The 27,030-nt window shown below is 47.6% G+C and overlaps 1 protein-coding gene across 1 annotated transcript in view; it reads left to right on the forward strand.

Annotated features, from left to right (window-relative positions):
- LARGE1 (LARGE xylosyl- and glucuronyltransferase 1) overlaps positions 1 to 26,739 on the forward strand; it is a 697,253-nt gene extending 670,514 nt beyond the window's left edge. The window contains exons 13-15 of the mRNA XM_003905455.5: positions 16,137 to 16,283; positions 22,588 to 22,783; positions 25,185 to 26,739. Coding sequence (XP_003905504.1) covers positions 16,137 to 16,283; positions 22,588 to 22,783; positions 25,185 to 25,382 — 541 coding nt within the window. The 3' untranslated portion in view covers positions 25,383 to 26,739. The remainder of the gene's footprint in view (positions 1 to 16,136; positions 16,284 to 22,587; positions 22,784 to 25,184) is intronic.
- The last annotated feature ends 291 nt before the right edge of the window (positions 26,740 to 27,030 follow it).

Consider the following 27,030-nt stretch of genomic DNA (forward strand, 5'->3'; position numbering starts at 1 on the left):
GGAGGTTGCAGTGAGCCGAGATCGCACCACTGCACTCCAGCCTGGCAACAGAATAAGACTCTATCTCAAAAAAAAAAAAAAAAAAAAAAATTAAAAAAATTGCCAAGCATTGTGGAGCACGCCTGTGGTTTCAGCTACTCGGGAGGTTGAGACAGGAGGATCGCCTGAGCCCAGGCAATGGAAGATAGAATGAGCCATGATTGTGCCACTGCACTCCATCCTGAACAGCAGGGCAACACCCTATCTCAAAAAAATACATTTTTTAATTATGAAAAATGATGACAGTTACAAGTTATTGAGCCCTTACCATGCACCAGAAACCCTGCTAGCTGCGCTCTGTCATTACCTCTGTTCTTCACATTGCTCTTTAAGGTAACCACCATTACGGGTGACCAAACTGAGGCCCCAGAGAGGTTAAATGTTAGCATTAGAGGAGGAAGAAAGCAGCTTTCCTCCATGCCAGCCTGCTCACTGTCGAAGGGGCCAGGTTACTCCCAAACCTCCAGGGTACCAGAGCAGGCTGACCGGCAGCCCTCAGCTTGTACCCCCAAACACTTATTTATATCACCCTTTTTGGGGTTCTACTTGGTTACCAAAAAAAGTTCAGCATCTTAGCTCTTTGAGCAGTTGCTTAGCAACAAGCTAATAGTACAGCCATAACAAACAGATCAATCGGAAAATAATGGAATCAGCTGTATGCATGGACAATAGCTGCAGAGTTTCACTAAAATCTCCTTCCAGCCCCGTCACCTACTTTTTCTAAAGAATGAGCTCCTGGATGTCCAGCTTTCACTCTTGATCTCAGAAATGTCAAGTGAAAGTCAGTGGGGCATGACACAAGTTGCGCAGGCTTGCCTTTGAAGCCAGGTTCCACAACACTAATCAAGTGTGTGACTTGGGGCTGCTTGCTTCATCTCCCCATTCTTTCACTTCCTCAGTTAACATAGGAGCTAATCATAGCCTCCTGTGGGGTTATGGTGGGTGCCCAGCAGGAGTTCATTTTCTGCCCCTTGGCCTATTCAGTATTGGGCTTCTGATTGGACTTCTGTGCTAGGCCCCTGCTCCAACCCAACCCCTGCCATTGCAAACTCTGCCACCTCCTGTGCAGCCTAGGTAGCTTCATGTGACCATCTACGTTTTTTCTCTTTCTGAAAATGAGAAACTATATATTGATACTCATTCTTTCAAACACTATGTAGTGAGTATCTACTATGTGCCAGGCAGTATACTGCATTGTAGGTGACGTTGCTGTCCCTGAGGGTCATTCAGACCTGCATTTCAGTGCAGAGTACTCTCCCTCCCCTTTCTCTTCCCTCTTTCCCCTCCCCTCCACACCTTTCCTTCCCTTCCTTTCTTTCTCTCTCTCTCTCTCTCTTTCTTTCCCTTTCTCTCTTTTCTCATTTTCTCTCTTTTCTTCCTTTCTTTCCATGCTTCTTCTTCTCTCTCTCTCTCTCTCTCTCTCTCTCTCTGTTGCTCAGGCTGGAGTGTAATGGTGCAATCATGGCTCACTGCAGCCTCAACCTCCCCCGGCTCCAGTGATTCTCCCACTTTAGTCTCCCCAGTAGCTGGGATTATAGCCATGCGCCATCACTCCCGGCCAATTTTTTTTTTTTTTTTAACCATTTGTAGAGACAGTTTCGCTGTGTTACCCAGGCTGGTCTTGAACTCCTGGGCTCAAGTGATCTGCCCTCCCAGGCCTCCCAAAGTCCTGGGATTACAGGCAAGAGCCACTGCTTGCAGCCTCTCTCTCTCTCTTTCCTTTTCTCTTTCTTTCCATCTTTCCTTTTTCCTTTCCTTTCCTCCTTTACTTCTTTTTAGACACAGGGTCTTCCTCTGTCACCCAGGCTGGAGTGCAGTGGTGCAATCACAGCTTACTGCAGCCTCAAACTCCTGGGCTCAAGCAATCTTCCTGCCTCAGCCTCCCAAGTAGCTGGGACTACAGGTGTATACCACCATGCCCAGCTAATTTTCAAATTTCCTTTTAGAAAAATAAACATAACCCAGACCATATTGTCCAGGCTAGTCTCAAACTCCTGGGCTCAAGCAATCCTCCTGCCTCAGCCTCCCACAGCCCTGGGATTACAGGCGTGAACCACCGTGACTGACTGATGCTGAGTACTCTTTATTTAGAATGTATTTAACGTTGGGAAATGCACTTAACCTCTCTAACTTGCTTTATCTGTGAAATGGGAATCATACTGCTTTTTCCTCTTCCCCAGTTCTTAAGGAACTGAGAACATTAGAGCTAATAGTATTTGGAAAGCACCCAGGAATGCCCGAAACATTCTTTGTTCCATGTGTCTGCGTGACCAGGCACTGTTTCAGGTGCTGGGGCTAGAACAGTGAACAGGGAAGACTAAGTTCTGGCCCTCAGAGGTTTGCACCCTGGTGGTCATTGCCACTGTATGTGCCATTGCTAGCATCGGGATTCACACAGATAGAAGGCTGAGAGATACAGGAGCTTAAACTAACAAGCGAATGACCTGACGTGGGTGCACACTGAAGGTCTCTAAATGAGGGGAGAGAAGGGCCTGAGACATCGTGGCATTTCCAAGACCTGGACAGCTTCACTCTGCTGAGACTTTCCACATTCATGAGACTGGCACAGGTTTCCGACCCCTTTCACTGACCCTGCAGAATCCTCATCTTTTTTTTTTTTTTTTTTTTTTGAGATGAAGTCTCGCCCTTGTCCCCAGGCTGAAGTGCAATGGCACGATCTCGGTCACTGCAACCTCTGCCTCCCAGGTTCAAGAGATTCTCCTGCCTCAGCCTCCTGAGTAGCTGGGATTACAGGCACCTGCCACCACGCCCGGCTAATTTTTGTATTCTTAGTAGAGACGGGGTTTCACCATGTTGGCCAGGCTGGTCTCCAACTCTTGACCTCAGGTGATCCGCCCGCCTTGGCCTCCCAAAGTGCTGGGATTACAGGCGTGAGAAATCCTCATCTTTAATCCATGCCCAAAATGTAAAGTATCTCTACTGTCCTCACTGCCTTTGCCTTCTTGGGGACAAACCCTTCTTTTTTTTTTTTTTTTTTTTTTTTTTAGACAGAGTTTTATGCCGCCTAGGCTGGAGTGCAATAGCGTGATCTTGGCTCACTGCAATCTCCGCCCCCCAGTTTCAAGCAGTTGTCCTGCCTCAGCCTCCCAAGTAGCTGGGATTACAGGCACATGCCACCACACTTGGCTAATTTTTTTGTATTTTTTATTAGAGATGGGGTTTTGCCATGTCGGCCAGGCTGGTCTCGAACTCCTGACCTCAAGTGATCCGCCCACCTCTGCCTGTCAAAGTACTGGAATTACAGGCGTGAGCCACTGCACCCGGCACCCTTCTGGAGGACAGATGTGCCACACTGGGTAGAGACTATATTCTGACACTGTGTAGGAATGCCAGCTTTCTGTTTGATTCTTTTCTGCCCAGCTTGACATCTAACCACCTACCCCCTTACATTTTCCCTGGCATATCATGGCTGTTCTATAAATACTTGTTGAATGAGTGCAGACATGTGAACAAAGCCAGGTAGGGGTGGGACCAGGCGAAGCTGACTGGCTGCCTGCCCGGAGACATTACCAGGTGACATTTCCTTGGGCTCATTCATTGTTTTAACTCTGCTGTATCTATAACATTTAACATTTATTGAGCACTTACTGTGCGCCAAGCACTGTTACGAGCCCTTTCACCTGTGTTTTACCATTAAAGCTCACCGCAATTCATCTTACAAAGGAGGATGTTCAGGCTAAGTAACATGCCCACGGGCACAGCAGTACTAAAAGGATAAGTGGTGGGCTGGGCACACTCCCAGCACTTAGGGAGGCCAAGGTGGGCAGATCACCTGAGGTCGGGAGTTCAAGACCAGCCTGACCAACATGGAGAAACCCCGTCTCAACTAAAAACACAAAAATTAGCTGTACATGGTGGCGCATGCTTGTAATCCCAGCTACTCAGGAGGCTGAGGCAGGAAAATTGCTTGAACCCGGGAGGTAGAGATTGCGGTGAGCCGAGATTGCGCCATTGTACTCCAGCCTGGACAACAAGAGAGAAACTCCATCTCAAAAAAAAAGAAAGAAAAAGGAAAAGGATAACTGGCTCATCTTAGGCTTATCCATAGGTGTTCTATGCTTAGCCTGTTTATTGATCCAGTTGCCCGATAGGCCCATCTTCTCTTCATCATGATGGCCATGACCGTCATCGTGGCTTGCATTTGCCAAGTGTATCCTATCCACTAGGGAACTGTTTTAATCTTTGCACCAGATAATCCATGTAGTTCTTACAAAGTCACACAGCACAGGTACTAATACAGTCTGCAGTTCACAGAGGAGAAAACTGTGGCACAAAGATGGAATGTGTTCAAGAGTATGAGCTGGTGAGTGTCCACGAAGGTGGTCTCTGAATCCGGGCAGTCTGCTGCACAGCTGCCCTCCTCAGTGCCAGGCCTCCGTGATCCCCAGCCAGGGTTTAACTCTATGCCAGCACATGGCAAGTGCTCTACAATGTTTAGCTGTTATTAGTAACAGTAAACATCAGGACAGTGGGGTAATTAGAGAGGAATGTTGAGCATTACCTGAGATGATGGAGACAGAGTCTCTAGCCCAGAGCCTTGCACATGGTCAAGTGCTCAGTAAACTGTGGCAATTGTTATTACTGGTTATTTGTAAAATTTGCCCCAAAAGCTTCTTAGCTTCTCTTCCTCACCTGCCCCTCTCTGACTGACAGGTTCTCCCTCTGGAAATCTTAACGCCATCCATTAAGGAGCCACCGGATCTTGCTCATGCCTGGGAGCCCTTCTGGCTCTCAGAGGCCATGCCCATGTGTGACCTCGTGTATTACGTGTATATTCTACAGTGGCACTCTGTGGGCCGCCCTGTCTCCCTCGTTTGCAAGTCCTTGCTGTTGTCGCCACATAGCTCCTGGAAGCCAGTCTGCCAAGAACTCATTTCCTAGACAACTGGCGTAGAATCGAGCAAACCCTGCTCGCTGGCTTGTATGTTTAGGGATGAGACAAGAGGAGGACGGGGCTGTGCTGAGGTCTGCCTCCAGAGTGAGCAGCACAGATGGCTCCTTCCTTCCTCTCTGCCCACGGGTTGTCACCCTGAGGTAGGCTGCTCAATCCTCCGGTGTCATTCACATGATTTCCCATTGCGCTGGTCAAAAGCAGTGCTTACGTCTAGCACTATTATGTCAGTTTAAACGGCTGTGAGGGACAGCTGGAGACAAGAGGGCTTCTCGTAGTCTCCCAAAGTCACATGAGCACCCACACGCATGCACACACGCACGTGTGCCCTTCTTTGCCTCTCACTGGTTGATCACACCTGTGGCTGCACTGGCCCTGCTGCTCCTCACCGCACATCACTAGCTCACTGGTTCATGCCCACATACCTTGCCAGGAATAAGCTGAAATAAGAAAATGATGGTGCATCTCAGACCCGGGCCTCTGCTTTGTCTTTAACCGCCACTGGCTGATCCACTTCTTACGAGCATCCATCAGAATATGAGTGCATGACCATCTGTAAAGGACCAAATAAGGAAAAAACACTGTTTATAAGTGCCTTCTCTCGTGGCAGGTGCTGTGCTAGGCCCTGGGCAAATGTTGTCTTTTTTATGACAACGTAGTCAAGGATAAGTGCTTTTATTCCCATTATACAAGTGATATTAAAACACAGAAGGTAAGTTTGCCCAAAGGTCGTAGGTATTTAAATGGCAGAGCTATCATGTCAACTCAGGTCTTTGTGACTTCCAAAGAGCCCTCTTCACAGTCCCATCCTCTCTACCGCATAGGACAATTACAAATAGATTCCTCCATTCCCTATACACTTACTGAGCGCCTACTGTTTGCCTGGCACTGTGCAGCACCTGGAAACGTAACCATGAACAGAGGCTCACCCCAGACCTCAAGCCCGTCAGGGCTAATAGGTGCATGCGCAGGCAGCCACCACCAATGAGCAAAACAGCCTAGGATGAACCAGTCCCAAAGAAGATGCAGACCCAACGTGAAGGGGAGCATGAAGGGAGACACATCAAGGCCCACGGAGGTGGGGAAGGGAGGTGCGGGGAGGTGAGTTTTTCTAATTGCCTATGCACCAAGCCTTAGGAGAAATCAATGCTGTTCTGGGATTTCTGAAACAGATGCACGCTCCAGCACAGGTTTCTTTACCTCCTCCCATCCTCTTTTAATATAACTTTCATAGGAGTCCCTGAGAACTTGTATGAGAACCACATGGATTTCTTATGACTCAGGTTTCATTAAACAGTGGGCTCTCTGACATTTGATGCTGCAGAACAGGGCTGTGGAAACCCAGGGCTCTGAGAGCTGACAAGTGTGGCTCTTTCCTGGCATTCTGACAGCAGCCCCAGTGCCTTCAGCTCTGCGATTCCCAATAGTTTGTCACTTGTCAGCATTGGCCTCCGCCATTTATTGCAACACCACAAAGAAGTCAGCGTGGGCACTGCTGTTACAGGCATGGAAACTTGCACAGCAGACATGGGGAGTTCCCCAACCCCTGCCCAAGGAGTAGGGGCCACAAGAGGTCCCAAATGGTTACCAGCATCCAGTGGGCTGAACGGCAGTTACCCTGGTGAGAACAAGAGAGAGTAGAAAGATGCCTTCAGAATTATGGGATGGGCTTCTTGAGATAAGGCTAGTAGGAGTGGTCATTAGTGCTAAATGCAGAGATAATTCAAACAAGGTGAGAATGAACAAATCTATTAGACTTGACAGTGAGGGGACATTGCTGACTTTGGCCAGATCATAGAGTCAAAGACAGATTATAGTAGTTTGAGAAACTCATGGGTGGTAATGAAAGGAAATAGCCAGTGTAGGAGGCTCAGTCAGCCAGTGACATGTAGGATCAGTATACATGTTCCTAATCTCATAATACTCTTTGTTTTCTGACCTCCGCCACAGTTTACTTCTTCAAGGTGGAATCTGCCATGTGGATGAGATTGCATTTAAGGAACATAGGTACACACATTGTAGCCTCCTGCCTGCTCCCTTTTTTCCATTCCCAACCACTCTCCCACCACTGCCTTGACCCATGAACTCAAAGAAGTTCATTGTTCCAGTTGCAGGGTTGGGAAGACAGACACAATCCCCGCGTTAACACACTTGGCCCCAATATATCTTTATTGGTTATTGATGTTTCCTGCTTAATTTTAAGCTGGTGCAGACTTTACTAACATCATTATATGATGATGACGATAACTACTAGCTGTGTGGTAGTTACTTATTAACCTCTCAGAACTTTAATACCTTTATCATTAAACTGAAAACACGAGTACGTAAGTCATAGGTTGCACTGGTTAAGAGAAGTAATGCATATAAAGCACTTAGCATGGGGCTTGATACCCAATGCATGTAAGCATTTATTATCATTTATCAACCACCTACAATAGACCAGGCAGGTGCTAAGAAATTCAGTTTCTCCAATCCTATATGCTTCCTCGTTATCAGAGCTTTGCAAATAACCTAGAACACCCTTTCCTGACTGGCTAACTCCTGCTTCTTGATTGGAGCACATCTCAGTGATGAGAAGTTTTCCATGACTCTGCGCCCAGAGAGGAGTATGCTTCTATCTTCCTCCCTCCCTACACTGTGAGCTATGCACGGACAAAGGTTATATCTGTTCATTTAGCTCTGTACCCAGCGTCTAGGTTTTGGCTTCATTAATATTCATTAATTGATGAATATATTATCTTCATTCTCTTAATCACCAAGTCCATAAAGCATTTATTATTATCAAGATAAGGAAACAAAAGCCCGGGGTGTTAAGACAATGGCCCACGATTGCACAGTTAGTCAAGTGGTGGAATTAAGATGGAACCTATATCATCTGATTAAAAAGATCATGCTCTTTTTTCTCACTGTTCAGCCTCCCTTCAAACTGGCATGCCATGAGAGATACCCAGCCCTCAAGTGAGTGGAAGATAATTTCAGTTGACTCCTCTTGAAATATTAGACTCTGTGGCTCCATCCCATATGTCAGGCACACAGCTGGAATTGAGGAGCAGCTGGGCATGGGCTCTCCTGTTTATCCCATCCCCTGCTGTCTTCCCTCCCTTTTGTCTCCTGCACGCAGAAGCCTGGCATCCACTGCCATTGAGCACCCTGCTCTATCCCCACCAGCGCACACCATTATCCACATCACTGGCATGGCCCTGCAGCGCCTTGAGTTTGCCCCCTGAACCCCCCGGTTTAGAAAGACACAGACAGGAGATAATTCTAGAATCCTTTGTCCCTGCTTAAACTTGACTGTGCTCTCTCATTTTCTTAACCTCAGTGATGGATTATTTTTCTAATTTTGTTTTCTTGAAGATGACATCAAACTGGGTTTGTAGTATGTCCAGTTCGTTTTGTGGTGCTGTAACAGAATACTGGAGACTGGGTAATTTTTAAAGAATAGAAATTTATTCCCCACAGTTCTGGAGGCTGGGAAGTCTGAGAACAAACTTGGTGACAGATTCGTTGTCTAGGAGGGCTGCTCTCTGCTGTCAAGATGGTTCTTTATGAGTTTTGTTTGCTTCTTTGTGTTTGTTTTTGTTTTGAGACAGTCTCACTCTGTAGCCCAGACTGGAGTGCAGTGGCATGATCTCAGCTCATTGCAACCTCCACCTCCCTGGTTCAAGCAATTCTCCTGCCTCAGCCTCCTGCGTAGCTGGGATTATAGGTGTGTGCCACCATGCCTGGCTAATTTTTTGTGTTTTTAATAGAGACAGGGTTTCACCATGTTGGCCAAGCTGGTGTCGATTTCCTGACCTCAGGTTATCCACTCACCTTGGCCTCCCAAAGTGCTGGAATTATAGGCGTGAGTCACTACACCTGGCCCCAAGATAGTTCTTTGAACACTGCATCCTGCAGGGAAACCCATCCAGCTAATACTCTGCCCTTCCATCCATGCTGTTTCTTTGGTTTATGCAGAACCCGGGCAAGCTACCATCTGCACCCATCCCTACTCCTTCAGTCGGCATAGGAAGCCTCACTACTCACTCACATCCCCTCCCCTGCTTGCCAGTTTTGCCTGATTGGAGCAAAAGAGGATATGAACTATTCTTATACGTGAGTGAACTGAGAGGAGGGGCTTGGGGAAGAAAGATACACGGAAGAGGAGGCTGGGGGGCTTTGGAAGATAACCTTTCTCAAATTCAGTTTCCCCACTGGTTAGCGCTCTCAGGCTGGAAGAGGTGAATTTACTGTGTGAGCAACACCTGAACTGTTTTTGACACAGAGAGGGTCTCAGAGGACTGGCTAGAGACTGAGATCTCATCAGCTCTGTCTCTGTAGATGAGCAGGCAGAAGTCTTCCCTGGCTGTAAATAGTATGTCGACTTTTCTGAATCCTCCTTCACTCTCGCCCATTCTCTTGCCTTGGATGCACCAGTCGGCTCAGCTGTGAAAGGGGAAGGGGACTTGTTTGGTAACGAGTTAATTCTAAGTCGGCCACTGCTTTGGGCTCTAGAGCCCTGAGAGATGAGAGATAAGCCTTTATTGTCTCCATTTACACATGGGGAACCTGTGGTTGGGAGAGGTTGCCGAATGTGCCCAAGTCAGGAGAGAGAGAGGAGCAATCAGGTTTGGAAGCTGCTGCTGTCTGGCCCCAAGTCACTTACGTTCACAGGGCTTCCCATTTTATCAGCAAGGTTCTGAGTTATTTAGATTGTTTTAAGAACTCCTCGGTCCAGCTGGGCGCGGTGGCTCACGCCTGTAATCCCAGCACTTTGGGAGGCTGAGGCGGGTGGATCACGAGGTCAGGAGATCGAGACCATCCTGGCTAACACGGTGAAAACCCGTCTCTAGTAAAAATACAAAAAATTAGCTGGTTGTTGTGGTGGGCACCTGTAGTCTCAGCTACTCCTGAGGCGGGAGAATGGTGTGAACCCAGGAGGCGGAGCTTGCAGTGAGCCGAAATCACGCCACTGCATTCCAGCCTGGGCGACAGAGCAAGACTCCGTCTCAAAATAATAATAATAATAATTCCTTGATCCAATATACTGTAGTAGGTTTGTGAATGTTTTTGCAGGTGTCTTGGACAAGACAAGGGCAATAAAACTTTGAACCTGTGCATAGGCAGGGACTAGGGTCTGCAAAGAGGAGTCAGACCATAAGGAATTGACTGTGTCAGCTCAGGCCCATGTAGGGGACAAGAACAGAGTGGCAGTCCAAGAAGGACATCAACAGATCTTGGGATCAATGAATGATGAGGAGGAATCCGGACCAGGTCAGAATCAGGACAGTGTTTATTTTGGGTAAGCTACTTGGTATTAATTTATGTTGCTTGCAACTAAACAACCCTAAGCAATATATTACAAGACCCACAGTAGACAGACCCAGGAAGCAGCATGCCTTACCATCACAGTCCTCAGGGGTCTCCAGAGACACAGAGCCAATAGGAGATATATATAGTATATCCTATGGATAGTAATATATGTATCAATATGTAGAGCTAGATAGTGATATATGTATTGATAGATTGATAGAGCTTAAGGAATTGGCTCACACAGTTGTGGGGTTGGCAAGTCTGAAATTCACAGAGCAGGCCAGCAGGCTGGAAACTGAGGCAGGGTTTCTATGTTACTGTCCTAAGGCAGTATTCCGTCTTTTCTGGGAAAGCTCAGTTTTTGTTCTTCTCTTTTTTTTTTTTTGGAGACGGAGTCTTGCTCTGTCGCCCAGGCTGGAGGGCAGTGGCACGATCTCGGCTCACTGCAAGCTCCGCCTCCCGGGTTCACGCCATTCTCCTGCCTCAGCCTCCCAAGTAGCTGGGACTACAGGTGCCCACCACCACGCCCAGCTAATTTTTTTGTATTTTTAGTAGATATGGGGTTTCACTGTGTTAGCCAGGATGGTCTCGATCTCCTGACCTCGTGATTCACCTGCCTCGGCCTCCCAAAGTGCTACAGGCGTGAGCCACCGCGCGTGGCCCAGTTTTTGTTCTTAAGGCCTTCAACTGATTAGGTGTGGCCTTCCCACATTATCGAGGGAAATCTCCTTTCCTTAAAGTTAACTGATTGTACATGTTAATTATTAGGTTGGTGCAAACGTAATTGCAGTTTAATGCATCTATGAAACACTTGCACAGCAGTGTCTAAACTAGTACGTGACCAAGTAACTGGGCACCGTAGCCTGGGCCATCTGATACAGAAAAGGAACCATCATCGGCATCATGTACCCCGGGCTTCATGTGTGCCAGGCGTTGTAGCAAGCCCTTCCACAAGCACTGTGTTTATCCTCATCAACATATTTTACAAGTGCATCAACCCCAGGACTCAAAATAGCGAAAGCGATTTGCCCAGGAAGACAGCCTAGTAGAGTCAGAGCTAGATGCCTGGTCTGTTACCACTACACCTGACTGTCTTCCAAAGCTCCCATCTTAATAATCTAAATTTAGCAATCTAAAGAGTAATGGAGTGACCCAAAGTCACTCAGCTTCTCAGGGTGGACCTAGAATTCAGGTCTCCTGGCTCTTCGCTCAGCTTTCTCGCTCATCGTCCTGCCCCACTGTTCCTGGAAGACTGCACGTCATCCTCTGCAGGACTCACTTTCCAGAGAACTGATGGCTGCACATTGTTGACCCCTAGGACAGCAAGCCCCATCCAGGGTAAGATGTACTAACAACACAGAGCAGAAAGACCCAGGCTGCCGTCACCTTCTCAAAAGACAGAGGTGCTCAGAGTTTGTACCATGAAGTCTCTTTATTGCTGAAACAACTTCATAATGAGACCCTTTCAGGACATCAGTATTGAAACCTCCTTGAACTGAGTCTGAAATGGAGCTATCTGGTGACAGATCCATCTTTGTGGCAGTTTGTATTTTAGTGAGATTAAAGGGAGGTTGCAGAAAGCGCTCCAGAATCTGGTGCTGTCTATGTAGAGGGAAATAAGGCCTGCTAGGACTGCATTTGTGAGGCATGCTGCTTACTGGGTCTGTCTGCTTTGGGTCTTCCAGTATATTGGTTAGGGCTGTTTAGTTGCAGGCAACAGAAACCAATACCAGGTAGCTTAAGTAAAATAAAAACAAATCAAAGAAAAACAAAGCAAATAATGGATGGGTTATCTTATGAAATCAAACTAGGACTTTGAAAACCAACACATGAGACTACAATTAACCAGGGCAGCTCTGGGCCCCTCTGCAGCAGTTCAGAAGTCTTGAGAGCATTTCATCACTGAAAGTCAGTGCTTTCCCAGTCTCTATTTCTATTCAAATTTCCAAGAGTAAGAAACTGATGTGCTCAGCCTGGGTCAAGTGTCTAATCCTAAAAAACCTGCCCTTGCCAGTGGTGCAGATAGGACAGGCAGAGAACTCTGAGAGCTTGCTTCTATGTATAGGGGGCAGGTTGCCTCCATAGAAAGCAGAATTATTTTCTAGCAGGAATTAATCTCCAAGAAGCAGCTCCTATAGCAACTGATGATAATAGTAACTTGAGCCTTATATAGATACAAACATCCATGTTTGTAGAGCTCTGTATCCATTGCATATATATGTGTATGTGTCTTTATGTTTTGCCCACTCCCTTTATAGTTCTGCCCTCATAGCCTTCTATTCTGTTTCTATAGCATTGTATTATAAAATAATCAGCTACAAATACAGTCTGGGGCCCCAGTTTACAAAGATTTGTCCCTAGGCTTGTAGCATCCTGAGATGTTTATGTGAATGTAAGCACCATGCGGGCAGAGACTTTGCTTGTTCTTTTCACCCTGTATCTTCACGAGCCTGGCACATCATAGGTGCTGGGTGATTGTTGAATGGGTAGCAACCACCCACCAGTACAGGGACACCTTCCCCCCTGCCCCAGGAATTCCAAGGGCTTTGCTGTCTTGGTCCAAGGATATTCTTTAGACCCATATATCCCACCCCCAATATCCAGAATCAATAGATAAGGTACCCACCTTTCCAGGGGGAATGGTAAAGAGCCTAGCTCTGCCCATATCTAATCCAAGTTTGATACAAAAGAGAGTGCTAGCTGACACTAGACGCCTGGCCATAGAGGAGGGAATCTTGGATGTTTGAAAACTAACATTGTTCAGACAAAGTGGGAAAAGAATCCAGGCCAGGACAGGCTGACTCAAACCTCTAGCCCTCAGACTGGCTGAGTAGGGCTCGCCACACGCTATATCTTGCTGTCGTCCTCTAGGAACCTCCTCTGGAATAGTGGTGAGAGAGCTATGTATTATTTGGTATATAGGTAATGTGAGCACTGTGGTAAAGAGTGAACTGCAAATGATATTCAGAGGGTTCCAAAATGAACTTCCAGCCCATCCCAACCACCCCCTCTTTACTGGGAGCTGGTGAGATCTGTTAACCAAGGATGGTTTTAGGAAACTGTCCTTATTCTGACCTGATCCAGATTCCCCCTCATCATTCAGTGATAACAAAGCCCTGCTGATGTCCTGTGTCCTTCTGGGACTGCCACCCTGTTTTGTCCCATTCAGGCCTGGGCTGACTTAGTCACTTCCTTACGGTGTGATTCCTCTTTGCATGCCAGCTCTAGTCCCTGCTAATGCACACGCTCCAAGTCTGGTTGAGTGAAGCGACGTTAATAATACAGCAGTGGAGGACGGTTTTTTGATTTTTGGTTTTTGTTTGTTTGTTTGTTTGTTTTTTGTTTTTTTGAGACGGAGTCTTGCTCTGTCGCCCAGGGTGGAGTGCAGTGGCGCGATCTCGGCTCACTGCAACCTCCGCCTCCCAGGTTCAAGTGATTCTCTTGCCTCAGCCTCCTGAGTAGCTGGGACTATCAGCACCCCCACCTCACCTGGCTAATTTTTGTATTTTTAGTAGAGTCAGGGTTTCACCATATTGGCCAGGCTGGTCTCGAACTCCTGACCTTGTGATCCACCTACCTCAGCCTCCCAAAGGGCTGGGATTACAGGCGTGAGCCAGTGTGCCCAGCCTTCAATGGACAGTTTTATGGCCACGGAGGGCTGCTACTTTCAGTGGTTTTTCAAAATGCCTTACAATGCCTACCTCTTCCCCAGGAAAGTCTGCTTTCTCTATTTTAGAGATAGAAACGGGCAGCCATGATGACCTTGAGACCCAAAGGTCAGTGTCCAAGCAGGAGGCCAGAATGAATTCCTAGGTCCTGGCCGAAAGAGATCACAGAAGATCCAAGTCAGAGAGTCATGATAGCACTGCAGTAGAATAGTGACCACTTGTCACAGCATGCCTGCCCCTGGCCACATGTGCCAAGTGGCAGTATATGACTTTGTTCAGTCTCCAGGAGGTAGATGTTATTGCCATCATTTTAGGGATGAGGGACCAAAGGTAGTGAGGAGCTAAATCTCTTTCCCAGGATGGCAGGACCCATAAAGTCACCTTGCCGGGGTTCAAATCCAGTCTGTGTTTATTAAAAACCTCATGCTGGCCAGGCACAGTGGCTCACACCTGTAATCCCAGCACTTTGGGAGGCCGAGGCGGGCGGATCACGAGGTCAAGAGATCAAGACCGGCCGGGCGCGGTGGCTCACGCCTGTAATCCCAGCACTTTGGGAGGCCGAGGCGGGCGGATCACAAGGTCAGGAGATCGAGACCACAGTGAAACCCCGTCTCTACTAAAAATACAAAAAATTAGCGGGCGGTGGTGGCGCCTGTAGTCCCAGCTACTCAGGAGGCTGAGGCAGGAGAATGGTGAACCCGGGGAGGCGAGCTTGCAGTGAGAGCGAGATGGCCGCTACGCTCAGCCTGGGCGACAGCTGAGACTCCGTCTCAAAAAAAAAAAAAAAAAAAAAAAAAAAAAAAAGATCCAAGACCAGCCTGGCAACATGGGTGAAACCCGTACTACTAAAAGTACAAAAATTAGGAAGTGGGCGGCATCGCCTGCAGTCCCAGTACTCAGGGCTGAGGCAGGAGAATCCCACTTGAATCACGAGTGGAGGTTGCAGTGAGCTGAGATCACGCCACTGTACTTCAGCCTGGGTGACAGAGCAAGACTCCGTTTCAAAAACCAAAAAAAATCCTCATGCCATATGGCACTAGATGCTTGGCCATTTATGGCCCACCATGAGCCTTTCTCCCCTTCCAAGTGTCAGCCACAGAGCAGGGAAAAGGCAGACAAACCCAGGCGTGCAGGATCGGGGCTCAGAGGAGCAGAGTGGAAGGCCAGGCACTAAGGCAAGACTTTGCAGAACCTTCCCCAAAGGGGGATACCAGAGCTGTCTTACCAGCGCTGGCTGCCTAGGGTGGCTCTGGCTACTTTAAAGGCTTGGAGTCTGGAAAATTCAAGGAGTTGAGGAGTCACTGAAATGGAACCTGAAAGTACCCAGTTGGGTGATTCTCTCATCGGCTCTCCGTCCACCTGCTCTGGTGTGGCCAGGGCTACAGTCGGAGTGATTGACCAGCACAGGGAACCAAGCAGACTGGGCTGTAACCCCTGTGGTCCTTTGAAGCCTTCCTTCTGTGCCTGACTCTGGCAGGAGCACACACTGAAAATGTGTGGGAGGTTCTCCCGGCCCCTCAGTCTGATCTGCCCTCTGTTTATTCTCCAGGAAGACGAAGCTCTCTGTCTCGGGGACAGCAGATCTCGTTCCACTCTGGGTTCCCCAAGTGTTTGGCAAGCTGCCTTGCCTCCCAGGGCTCCCTGTCTGTCTTTTCTCTTTTCTTTTCTTTTCTTTTCTTCTTTCCTTTCTTTCTTTTTCTTTCTTTTCCTTTTTTTCTCTTTCTTTTCTTTCCTTTTTTTTCTTTTCTTTCTTCCCTTTCTTTCCTTTCTTTGCCTGTTTTTTGTTTTTTTTTGTTTTGACAGAATCTCTCTCTGTCACCCAGGCTGGAGTGCAGCGGCATGATCTCAGCTCATTGCAACCTCTGCCTCCCGGGCTCCAGCAATTGTCGTGCCTCAGCCTCCCAAGTAGCTGGGACTACAGGTGTGCGCCACCATGCCCCTCCAATTTCTTTGTATTTTTAGTGGAGACGGGATTTCACCATGTTGACCAGGCTGATCTTGAACTCCTGAACTCAAGTGATGTGCCTGCCTCGGCCTCTCAAAGGCTGGGATTACAGACGTGAGCCATCGCACCTGGCCCAGTTTCCCCATCTTTAATTGAGAGGCTGACCTGAGCTTTCTCTCCCACACTTCCCTGGGCCAGTGACCACCCCGCCCTCATGGGGAAAAGACCTTGGCCTGGTGTCACAGGGACTCTGTCTCTGCCTGTCCCCTCTTTTCAGGAAGTCTGTCATCCAGCTCGACCTTGCCAACACCAAGAAAGCAATGATCGTCCCCGCATTCGAGACGCTGCGCTACCGGCTCTCCTTCCCCAAGTCGAAGGCGGAGTTGCTGTCAATGCTGGACATGGGGACCCTCTTCACATTCAGGTGAGTGGCTCTATCTGCTGTACTCTGGGGGTGCTCGAAGGCCTTCTTTCTCCTGGGAAACCCAGATGCCAAAGCTATTGATCTGGAAGTTTGTTGCTCACCTTAGTCCACTGTGACGCCAGGAAAGCACCACTTTCTCCAGACAACGTCTGTGTAATCTCCCTCCTCTCCCCATGCCGGTATGTGCCATGTACTTTTTTGTGCATGGATGACAGACGTTATGTGTTCAGATGGAAGGGTAGGCATGTTTGGAGGGCTGAAAGGTAGGAAGGTTTAGCTTATTTCTGTTTGTCCTTTTTACTAAACTCAGTTTAGGTTCCTGCTCCCATCTCCTGGCTCCGAGCTCTCTCTTTTGTGTGCTTGTCCATCCATTCATTTGGTAGGTGGGTTTCATTCTATTAGCACCATGGCGGTGGTTTTCCTTCTTTGTGGTATGAGTGGTCTGTTCTCAGAGCCCCTGAGGCCTGGGGGATGTGTAGCCGTTGTGTCAACAACTTCAAGTCATCAAGGTGACCCAGCACATGTGGCAGCCAGCTTTCCTGTTGCCCAACTGATCATCGCAAATGGAACCCTGATTTCCTTCTTTCCCAGGCCCCTGAGTCCTACAGGAACATTGCCAGGGAGCTCCCCTGTCACCTGTCCCGAGTGTTGCAGGAGTCTGTGCCACTGCACAAGTGCAAACAGGTTACATGTCCTGGGGACAGGCTGCAGCATTACATGTAGTGATCCAGGGAAAAGTAGGTGGCCTGCTGGGTGCCATAACTGAGCAGTCTGAAGAGAGGGCTGGTGCTTCCGCTTTCTCCAGTTTGTTTGTTTGTTTGTTTTTGAGACAGAGTTTCGCTCTTGTTGCCCAGGCTGGAGTGCAATGGCGTGGTCTCGGCTCACTGTGACCTCCGCCTCCCAGGTTTAAGCGATTCTCCTGCTTCAGCCTCCTGAGTAGCTGGGATTACAGGTGCCCACCACCACACCCGGCTAATTTTTGTACTTTTAGTAAAGACAGGGTTTCACCATGTTGGCCAGGCTGGTCTCGAACTCCTGACCTCAGGTGATCTGCCCACCTCGGCCTCCCAAAAGTGCTGGGATTACAGGCGTAAGCCACCGCGCCTGGCCCTGCTCCAGTTTTAAAGTGAGGCCACTATTGTGAATGATGTCAGAATGGCCAACACTTCCTTGGAGCTAAAAAGCATACCTTTCTAGACCATCGGAGTTTTATTGAAAACACTATAGTCATAATAACTTGGGTTTTCATACCGCGATTAAGTTTCTAGAAATTTCTAGAAAGTTTCCTCAAATAAACTGTATCTTGTGAAAATAACTATGAGATGGGTAGTTCATTCAACAGTTCAGAGGTTATCATTTTTCACATTTTATACAGACGAAGAAACTGAGGAGTGGAGAGGTCCCAGGAGAGCCAGGACTCAAACTCCAGCCTTCTTCCTCTATCGAGAATTCTAGAAAGTGACCTGGAAGAGTTAGGAGGCCCCCACCCAACCCAAGCCTTCCTTCTTTTCTGAAAGAAATAACAACCACTTATTGCATGCTTAGCATGTGCCAGGCACTGTGATTACATATTTAATTCTCACAATAAATCTATGTGACAGATACTGTTATCCCCATTGCCTGGATAATGAAACTGAGGCTCTGAGAAGTTTAATAACTTGCCAATGACACACAGCCAGTGAATAGCAGAGCCTGGATTCTGCCCAGGTCTGAGGAACCTGTGTGTTCTTCGTCAGAATACCATCTGGCTACTGATTGAGTCCTGGATTTTTTTTTTTAACCCAGTGTTTTAAAATGCAGGGTAAAAACTTGCTCCTCGAAATTGAGACTTTCAGACCAAACCTGAGTCTAAATCTCCCGTGGATGCCATAGTCTGAGCATCTGACACATTTCCAAAGCATCCTTCCTGCCATCTTCATACCACGGTGAACCGAGAACTCATTTCACAGCCACATTTGTGGCCACAAGAGCTGGGGTGTGGCCTGCTGTGTCCATGATTGCCGCTCTGTCCAGCAGCTTGCAAGCCATCATGCCAAGTGCTAAATTACAGCCCCTGTCTCTGAGAGATTTGCTATTGTCACCTGCTCTCCAAATAACAAACTCTTCAGCCTCTGAGCAGCCGAAATCTGCTCCCTACCACACCTGGAATGAGAAAGCGTCCACACCCCTACAAGTCCTCTAGGGCGGTGGCTCCAGAATGTGGTCCCCGGGCCAGTAGCTTCAGCATCACTTAGGAACGTGTTAGAAATGCAGAGGCTCAAGCCTAGCCCAGACCTCCTGCATCAGAAACTCTGGAGTTGGAACCAGTCTTCCAGATCATTCTAATGCATACTCAAGTTTGAGAACCACTGCTCAAAGCAAAGTGCCCCAAATCTCTTCTCCCCAGTAGCATCCTGTAAGGCGTACCTAGGAAACCTCTCTCGTCTTCCCATCCCTTTTTGAGTGGGGAAGGAGGCTACCTGGCATTGCTAGTCTCAGACAGCAAGACTCAAAGTTCGGTGTCTACTGGCCTGGCAATAGGTCATTCGCAGGCTGGGGCTTGTTTGAACAATAGGTTCATTGTAACCTGACTGCACCCTGTGCTGCCCAGCCATTCAGCAGGCTGTCAGTGTCCAGGCTGAAGTGATCAAAGCTGCCTCCTCAGCCAGATGAGTAGAACTGACCCAACTGTCCCTACAGTGGAGTGCAATGGCACCGTCTCCCCTGTTCTTTTCACTTCCTTTTCACATTATCATTGTCCAACAGTTTAGATTGTAAGGATGGATGGCCAATAATATGGCTGTCAGTATCACTGAGAGCAAGACCACTAGGTATCGGCGTCATATCTGGGAAGCAAACAAGGAGAAATAATAAAGAGAATTTTCTCTCTCTCTCTTTTTTTTTTTTTTTTTTGAGGTGGAGTCTCACTCTGTCGCCCAGGCTGGAGTGCAGTGGCCGGATCTCAGCTCACTGCAAGCTCCGCCTCCCAGGTTTACGCCATTCTCCTGCCTCAGCCTCCCGAGTAGCTGGGATTACAGGCGCCTGCCACCCCCGGCTAGTTTTTTGTATTTTTTAGTAGAGACGGGGTTTCACCGTGTTAGCCAGGATGGTCTCAATCTCCTGACCTCGTGATCCGCCCGTCTCGGCCTCCCAAAGTGCTGGGATTACAGGCTTAAGCCACCGCGCCCGGCCTCTCTCTCTCTTTTTTTTTTTTTTTTTTTTTTTTGAGGAATTACCATGTATCAGAAACTGCTCAGTACTGTGTGTGAATCAAGTCACATAATCATTACAAATCTATGAAGTAGATACAGCTATGTCCGTTTTGCCAAGAGAAGGAAACAAAGGTGCCAATTAGTTAATGTACCCATACCTGTTGAATGACAGAATTCCAACCCAGGCAGGCTGCCTCCAGAACCATTGTTTTTTAACCACTTTGTTAAACTAGCATTTATTGAATTCCTCTTCTATGCCGATATTGTGCCAGGCTCTTTACATTTTCTTATTCAGTCTCCTTGGCAGTTCAACCAGATAGATACTATTTTCCCCAGTTGACACAAAAGGAAATTAATGCCTAGTTAAAGCATTTGGTTCTACAAGGCGTTCAGCTCCTAAGTGGCAGAGGTGGGATTTGAACCCTGGCCTGATCTCTCCATTGTGCTGTGCTTTAAACCTCATACAAGTTCACGGCCATCAGCTGTGCTGTGCCAGTTCTGTCGAAGGCATCAGGTGTCAAGACTGCCCATTCAGCAAGTTCACAAATGGAAAAGCAACTGCTTCTGGGCCTAATTTTTGGATCATACCTGAGATTGACATCTCCCGCAATATCCCTTTTCCACACTCCATGAAAATGACATTGCTTCACCTTTCATTTTTCTTCCATTTAAGTGGCTTTGGTTTTGATGGAACTTGCTGTGTTGATGGGGCTGAAGTTCAAGTTCCTGCCCTCCCCCAATCTGGCTGTCTCACCCAACAGCACAACTTGATCAAAGCCCACCTATTGGCCAGTGCCCGTTCAGCCACACTGGCCAGTTCCCTGAGGGTTTGGGGGCAGTCCAGCCTCAGTGGTAGAAAACCAAAAGAAAGAAGCAGCTGTGTTCCCTGCCAGAAAGTGTCCCTTTGGCCACACAGAACACTCACCCTCACTTAGCGCCTCCCTTGCTTTGGAGAGTCTGCCCGCAGGATGAGATAGAATCCAGGACTTCCACTTCCTCTCTCTCTGCGGCTAAGCTCTTGGGTTCCCACCCTTCTGTCCTGTTTTCATTTCATGAAGCTTTTCTTTCCAGCTCTGGATACTCCTTTTCCTAACCGTTCTCTTGGTCCCTGTCTACTCCTTCACTAGACGCCCAGCTTCCTGCCATCTCTCTGTAGCTTCCGGAGGCATATTGCCATCCCACATGTGGGCCCATCTCGGGTGCCTGTCATGTTGTTAGGTTACTCATTCATTCATTCAGTTTAGTGCACGATTGTTGAGTACTCGTTCAACAGGCCAGGAAGTGTGGGGGACAGGGACGTGTAAGAGAGCTGACCCAGCTGGCCGTGGTGGCTCACACCTGTAATCTCAGCACTGCGGGAGGCCAAGACAGGTGGATCACGAGGTCAAGAAATGGAGACTGTCCTGGCCAACGTGGTAAAATCCTGTGTCTACTAAAAATACAAAAATTATCCAGGTGTGGTGGTGGGCTTCTGTAGTCCCAGACACTTGGGAGGTTGAGGCAGGAGAATCGCTTGAACGCTTGAACTGGGGAGACAGCGGTTGCAGTGAGCCGAGATTGCACCACTGCACTCCAGCCTGGCAAGACTCCCATCTCAAAAAGAGAGAGAGAGAGAGAGAGAGAGAGAGAGAGAGAGAGTTAGAGATGACCCAGCCAGTGCTTAAGGAGGCTCCTGGTTCTTGAGTGAGGCTTCCTGGGTTTTGAATTGCAACCCCAGCACTTACTGCTTTTACTTTGACATTTAGTGAGTTATAAGAATTTAAAACAATATCTGTGTGTGTGTGTGTGAGAGAGAGAGAGAGAGAGAGACAGATTTAAAATAGTCTCAGTACACAATAAGTGGTTAACTAATATTAGCTGCTTCTTATTATGGTTATATGACTGGATTCATTTTCTACTACTGTATAACAGTTTATCACAAACATAGCGGCTTGAAACAAATTTGTGATCTCACAGTCTCTAGGGATCAGAGATCCGGCCACGGAATGACTGGATTCTCTGCTCGGGATCTCACTGGGCTGAAATCAAGGAGTCAGCAGACCTGCAATTCTCCTCTTCCCAGATCACTGGTGGTTAGCAGAATTTCTTTCCTTCCATTCCTAGGCCTAAGGTCCCATTTTCCTGCTGGCTTTGGGCCACGGACTGCTCTCCTAGAGTCTAGTTCTTTGCCACATGGCCCCCATAGGCAGCTCCCAACGTAGCTCCTTGCTTTCTTCCAGACCCAGGTCTAAAGGGTCACATGATTCCATTATCTCCCATTTTCACGCAAGGTAAACTGGTGAGTAACCTCATTTATATTTACAACAATCCCTTCTGCCATATAATGTAACATAATCCCAGGAGCGATCACATATATACTCACAGGTTCTACCCCAAGGGGAGAGCACTGTACAGGGTGAGAGTCATGGGGGACCGTCTTATACTCCTGCCTACCACAGTGGCCTCTGGCAGCAATCGCTCTACACAAGCCGACCTGCAGTCAGTTCCTGAGAAATGGCATGGAGCCCTCCAGGAGTTCCTTTTCATATTGACAATCTCCTCGTTAGTGAAGTCTGCAGATAGCAGATGGGATTAGGGTTTCCTGTAGCTGCTGCAGCAAAATACTAAAAACCGGATGGCTTAACATAATAGAAATTTATTCTCTCACGATTCTGGAGGCCAAAAGTCCAAAGATCAAGCTGTCGGCAGGTCCATGCTTCTTCCCCGAGGTCCTAGGCCTCTTTCTGGTGGTTGCCAGTCGTGTTTGGCAATCTTTGATTTACAGATGCACCCATCATTCCCATCTCTGCCGATGCCTATACATGGTATTCTTGCGGTGTGTCTCTGTGTCTCGATTTTCCCCTTCTTATAAGGATAGCAGTCATTGGATTAGTGCCCACCCCAATCCACTGTGATCTTGTCATAACCTCATTATATCTGCAAAGATCCTGATTCCAAATAGGTCCCATTCACAGGTACTGGGGGTTGGGACTTCAACATAGCTTTTGGGAGAGAGACAGTTCCACTCACCCGAGAACTACATCCGGGTACACCTCTTCCTCCTCCACATCGGCTGCATTTGGAGAGCTTGCCTTCCTTCCCTCCACCCAGTGGCTTTTCTCCATGTGTCTCAGGTACCACGTCTGGACGAAAGGCCACGCACCCACAAACTTCGCCAAGTGGCGGACTGCCACCACGCCTTACCGGGTGGAGTGGGAGGCCGATTTTGAGCCGTATGTTGTCGTGAGACGCGACTGCCCGGAGTACGACCGGAGGTTTGTAGGCTTCGGCTGGAACAAAGTGGCGCATATCATGGAACTGGATGTGCAGGTGAGAACGGAGCATCCACCTAGTGCGACCAACCAGGGAGAGGCCTAGATCCTAGAGCTTAAGGGATCCTTGGAGACGAGAAAGCCAAGAGCTAAGAGGGAACAAGGTATGCTCGTGGACCAGTGGTAGTACTGATCCTCGGGCTCTTGATCCCAAACCGTTGCTCCTTCCTCAACCCTTGGGTGAGAGTTGGGTTCTTGGCCAGGACCCAGGTAAACGTGAGTTTCCTGTGACAAACTATTTCACCTCCTCATCCTCACCCAACCTGATGATGAAGACACGCAAATGTGACCATTCGTCACTTGGCCTTTGAGTCACGTAACACGACAAAGCATGCTGCTAAGATGTAGCTAATTATTCCACCCTTTACTAAAAGATTTGTAGATGCATACATCATTACTAACAGAGTGGTGACTCTGAGACTGTTTAGTCATGAACTCCTTCATTCATCCCATTGATACATATTGAACTCCTACTTCGAAGTAGATCTTCTACAGAATTCTAATAGGTGAAACCAAGGATCAACAAACTTTTTCTGTAAAGGATCAGATAGTAAGTGTTTTGAGCTTTATGGGACCTACAGGTCTCCTTTTCAACTACTTAACTCTGCCATTGTAGTTCAGTCTTAGACAGCCTTTAAACAAATGGGTGTGGCTGTTTCAATAAAACTTTATTTACAAAAACATGAAATGGGCCAGACATGCTCTAATTTTTCAGCCCCTGTGTTAAACAAACAAAAGCAAAGCTGCTCTGGTTGAATTAGAAGAAGGATTCCTGGGTCCCTCCAACCCGATTTTGGTTTGTGTGTGTGTGTGTGTGTGCTCTTCTCCAAGACCTCTCCTCCTGGTGCACAGTGCACATATTTTTCAACGAGAGCACCTCCAATTCAGAAAAAGCTAAGGTTGGATACTGAGTGCTGGCTATTCATGAGAATCACCAGGAGAACTTTCCTTCCCATAGTTCCAGTGTTTGAGAGCAGTCCCAGGTGATTGAGAAGCACTGGGGTTGAGAACCACTGATGTAGACAGAAGGTTATAGAATCATGTCCATATTTAACAACAGAAAGCAGGGCTGTCAGTATCCATATTTTTGATAATACTTTGAATGAGCAGAGTGCTACTCATGGGCAACAGTGTTCAGTCTGCCTCAGCTTCTGCTTCAAAGGAATGTCATGTTCATGTGTCCGGCAGTGCTGTGAGATGAACTGGTTCAAAGATAGTTAATATTTCCAGCCATGAGACCTGGACTTTGCTTGTTTTAGATAGTTTTGACAGAATTCTTGAAAATATGTTGCATATTTTCTTTTCTTTGCCAATAGCATGTCCCAAACATACTCTTACCCTTTCCAATACCTTAAGGAAGCAATGAGTGCACACCTGCCAGGTAATAACACGCATACCCATGGAGCTAGTGCGGTTGGTGGGGGATCTTTGTCCCTCCATTAAATGTCCCAGACAGTTCAGCTCTGGGAGAGCTTGCATTTTCTTTTGATGGTTTTTCTCACTCATTCCTCACCAGCAACTGTCTTTTCTGGCTGCTGTGGTATTGTTCTACCTATAACAGCCGCCTTTCCCCATCCCAATTTTCCCCGAGTTTATTCTTATCTGCTCTGGGCTGGGAAACTAGATAACAAAAGCTTATCAGACATTATGTCCAAAATGAGAGTAAATAGATCTGAGTAAAAGTGTGCTGAGTTCTCCTCTAAGCGATATGACCTAAATCTGGGTCACCTGTTTTGGCTCTTCAGTGGCCTTTTATTTTTGGCCTGAGAATTAAGCTGTATTCTGCCAAGTTGAGAATACTGGATGACAATGTGACCTGCTATAAGGATGTGTCAGGGAGAGGTTTGTTCTTGGTGAGCTTACGTCCAGCGAAACATTTGTTTTTATTTCACCGTGTCGCTCATTTTTTTTTTTTTTGGTACCTTCTTTTGCACTCATCTGTTGAGGCTGTCAGATCACATTAAGTCCTATGAGGAATCATAAACAGATGTCAGTTAATTGAGCAAGAGAATATCCCATGGCGTGTGTCATCCTAGAGTGTCCATGTGGGTGTAAGCCCACATCTATTAAGAAACCTTTTCTAGGCCATGAGCTCGGCTCAGCACTGTTTATACAGTATTGGCTTCCCCGTCATGGTCATCATTCAAGGATATTATTACTTTCACCTTATAGATGAGAACATGAAGGCTCAGAGAAGCCAGTTTCCTGGTCCAAGGTCATGGAAACAGCCCTGAACTGCCCCACTCCAAAACTATCATGCTGTCCGTGTACCCCGTGCTTGTGGGTGCCATTATCAAGTCATTCATTCGCTAGCCATTCAGTCATTCGCTTGGGCCTTCATCATGCATGACCCCGGCCAGGCTCTGGCAGGTTCTCACGCTGCTCTTGTCTTCTTCCAGGAGTATGAATTCATTGTGCTGCCTAACGCCTACATGATCCACATGCCCCATGCCCCCAGCTTCGACATTACCAAGTTCCGTTCCAACAAGCAATACCGCATCTGTCTCAAAACCCTCAAGGAAGAGTTTCAGCAGGACATGTCCCGCCGCTATGGCTTTGCTGCCCTGAAATATCTCACAGCCGAGAACAACAGCTAGCACCAAGACGCCCACCACTAGGGGGAGACATGCTGCAGGGGAAGTGCCACTCGCTGTTTGGGGCCCAGCCTTCAAATTCAAAATTGAGCCATGCTTTTTTGGTTTGTTTTTATTTATCTCTTTGGCCCAGCCAAGCTGCCCTCACTACAGAGACCTTGCACAAGGATCCAGCCAGTCTGTCTCTGCCCCACAACCCTGCATTCCCAGAGGTTAGATATGCAGCCCACCTAGATGAGTCTCTTCAAGAATGGGAAATCAAGGGGTGAGAGGGAGTAAAAGGGTTTTCATCTTACTGCAAAGCCACAAGATCAAGGCAGGGCTTTAGGATGTTCTGGTTGCTTTTTAATAATTATACTTCGCATCATAACTAGGGAGAAAGGGAAGTCAGGGTGCTAGGGGTTATTCATCCCAGGAAATAGAAGCGAAATTGTCTTTGTTTAGTGGAAACTTTCCCCTTTGCCCTGCAATGTAGCTGGGCATTCAAACGGAGGGGAAACCAATGACCTGAACCAACCACATGGAAAAACCCAATGGGGACATCGTAGCCAGGGGGTCCTGGAGGTGAGGTCAATGGGTTTCCTTATCCCCAAAGTCACTCCTGTTTTGTTTTTATTTGTTTTTCTTTGGGGATTTTGTTTGTTTATTTTGGGGACTGGCAATCCAAAACAGAAAATCTGATCCTTTGAGGCTCTGCAGGAAAATCAGCTGCCTCTACCAATCACCCTCTATCAGCAGTGGCCCGGGAAGGAGATCAACCATCTTTGGCCAATATTGAAACATGGGCAGCTTCCTTCAGGATGATCACCGAGGCTCCCGTGACTTTGAACTCCCTACTGTCCAGAATCCAGGGGCCACGATGGGGACTGCGGAATTACGAGGGCTGACTGTTTTACACCGGTCACATTTTCTATTGGCAGTGACTGATTCATGGGAAAGGGCTTTGAAGGAACTATTTCAGTGCACACGCAAGGTACGAACCTCTCAGGCCTTTAGAAGAACTTTAATAACTCATGCAAGCCCAGTTCTGAAGATCGACGTATCCATCTAAAGACCTACAGGAAGAACGCGATTGGGTTCCTCTGGTTCTTGCCTGCTTCACTGTGGATGGGAAGAGGTGACAACCTCAGTCTCCCTTTGGGACCTGGCCAAGGGTAGGCAACCACCTTCACCTTCACACAGATTGAGGAGACACTGGACTTTTTACCCATTTTCTTTAATCTTCAATATTAATGTTGTGTTTACATTGATGAGAACGAGAGTTAATGCCCTACCCTCTGCTGGGCTGTTTGTATTGAGTTGCAATGTGACCAGCGAAAGCTGCATTTAATAAATGAAAGTACAGACTGTTTCTTCCCCATTCCCCTCCCACTCTTGCAAGAAGCTACTGAGACACACCTTGACAGAGAGAGGTAAATTGCAATGGATAAAGAGCAACTTCACACTTTTCTGTTGCCCCATTCTGTTTTTCTCATCATTTGAACTTTAACCCTTTTTTTCCCCCTTTTGCCTGAGGTTAGATCCCACTCTGTCTCTAACTCAAACCATCTTCAAGTTTTTCCATTCAGCATCCTTCTCAACACTGAAGCCAGATGTTGTCTTCTACCAGATGTGGGCTAGGAGGGTAAATCCTGGTAATCAATTGTAAAGG

This window comes from Papio anubis, chromosome 16 (genome assembly GCF_008728515.1).
Source record: "Papio anubis isolate 15944 chromosome 16, Panubis1.0, whole genome shotgun sequence".
Taxonomy (NCBI): domain Eukaryota; kingdom Metazoa; phylum Chordata; class Mammalia; order Primates; family Cercopithecidae; genus Papio; species Papio anubis.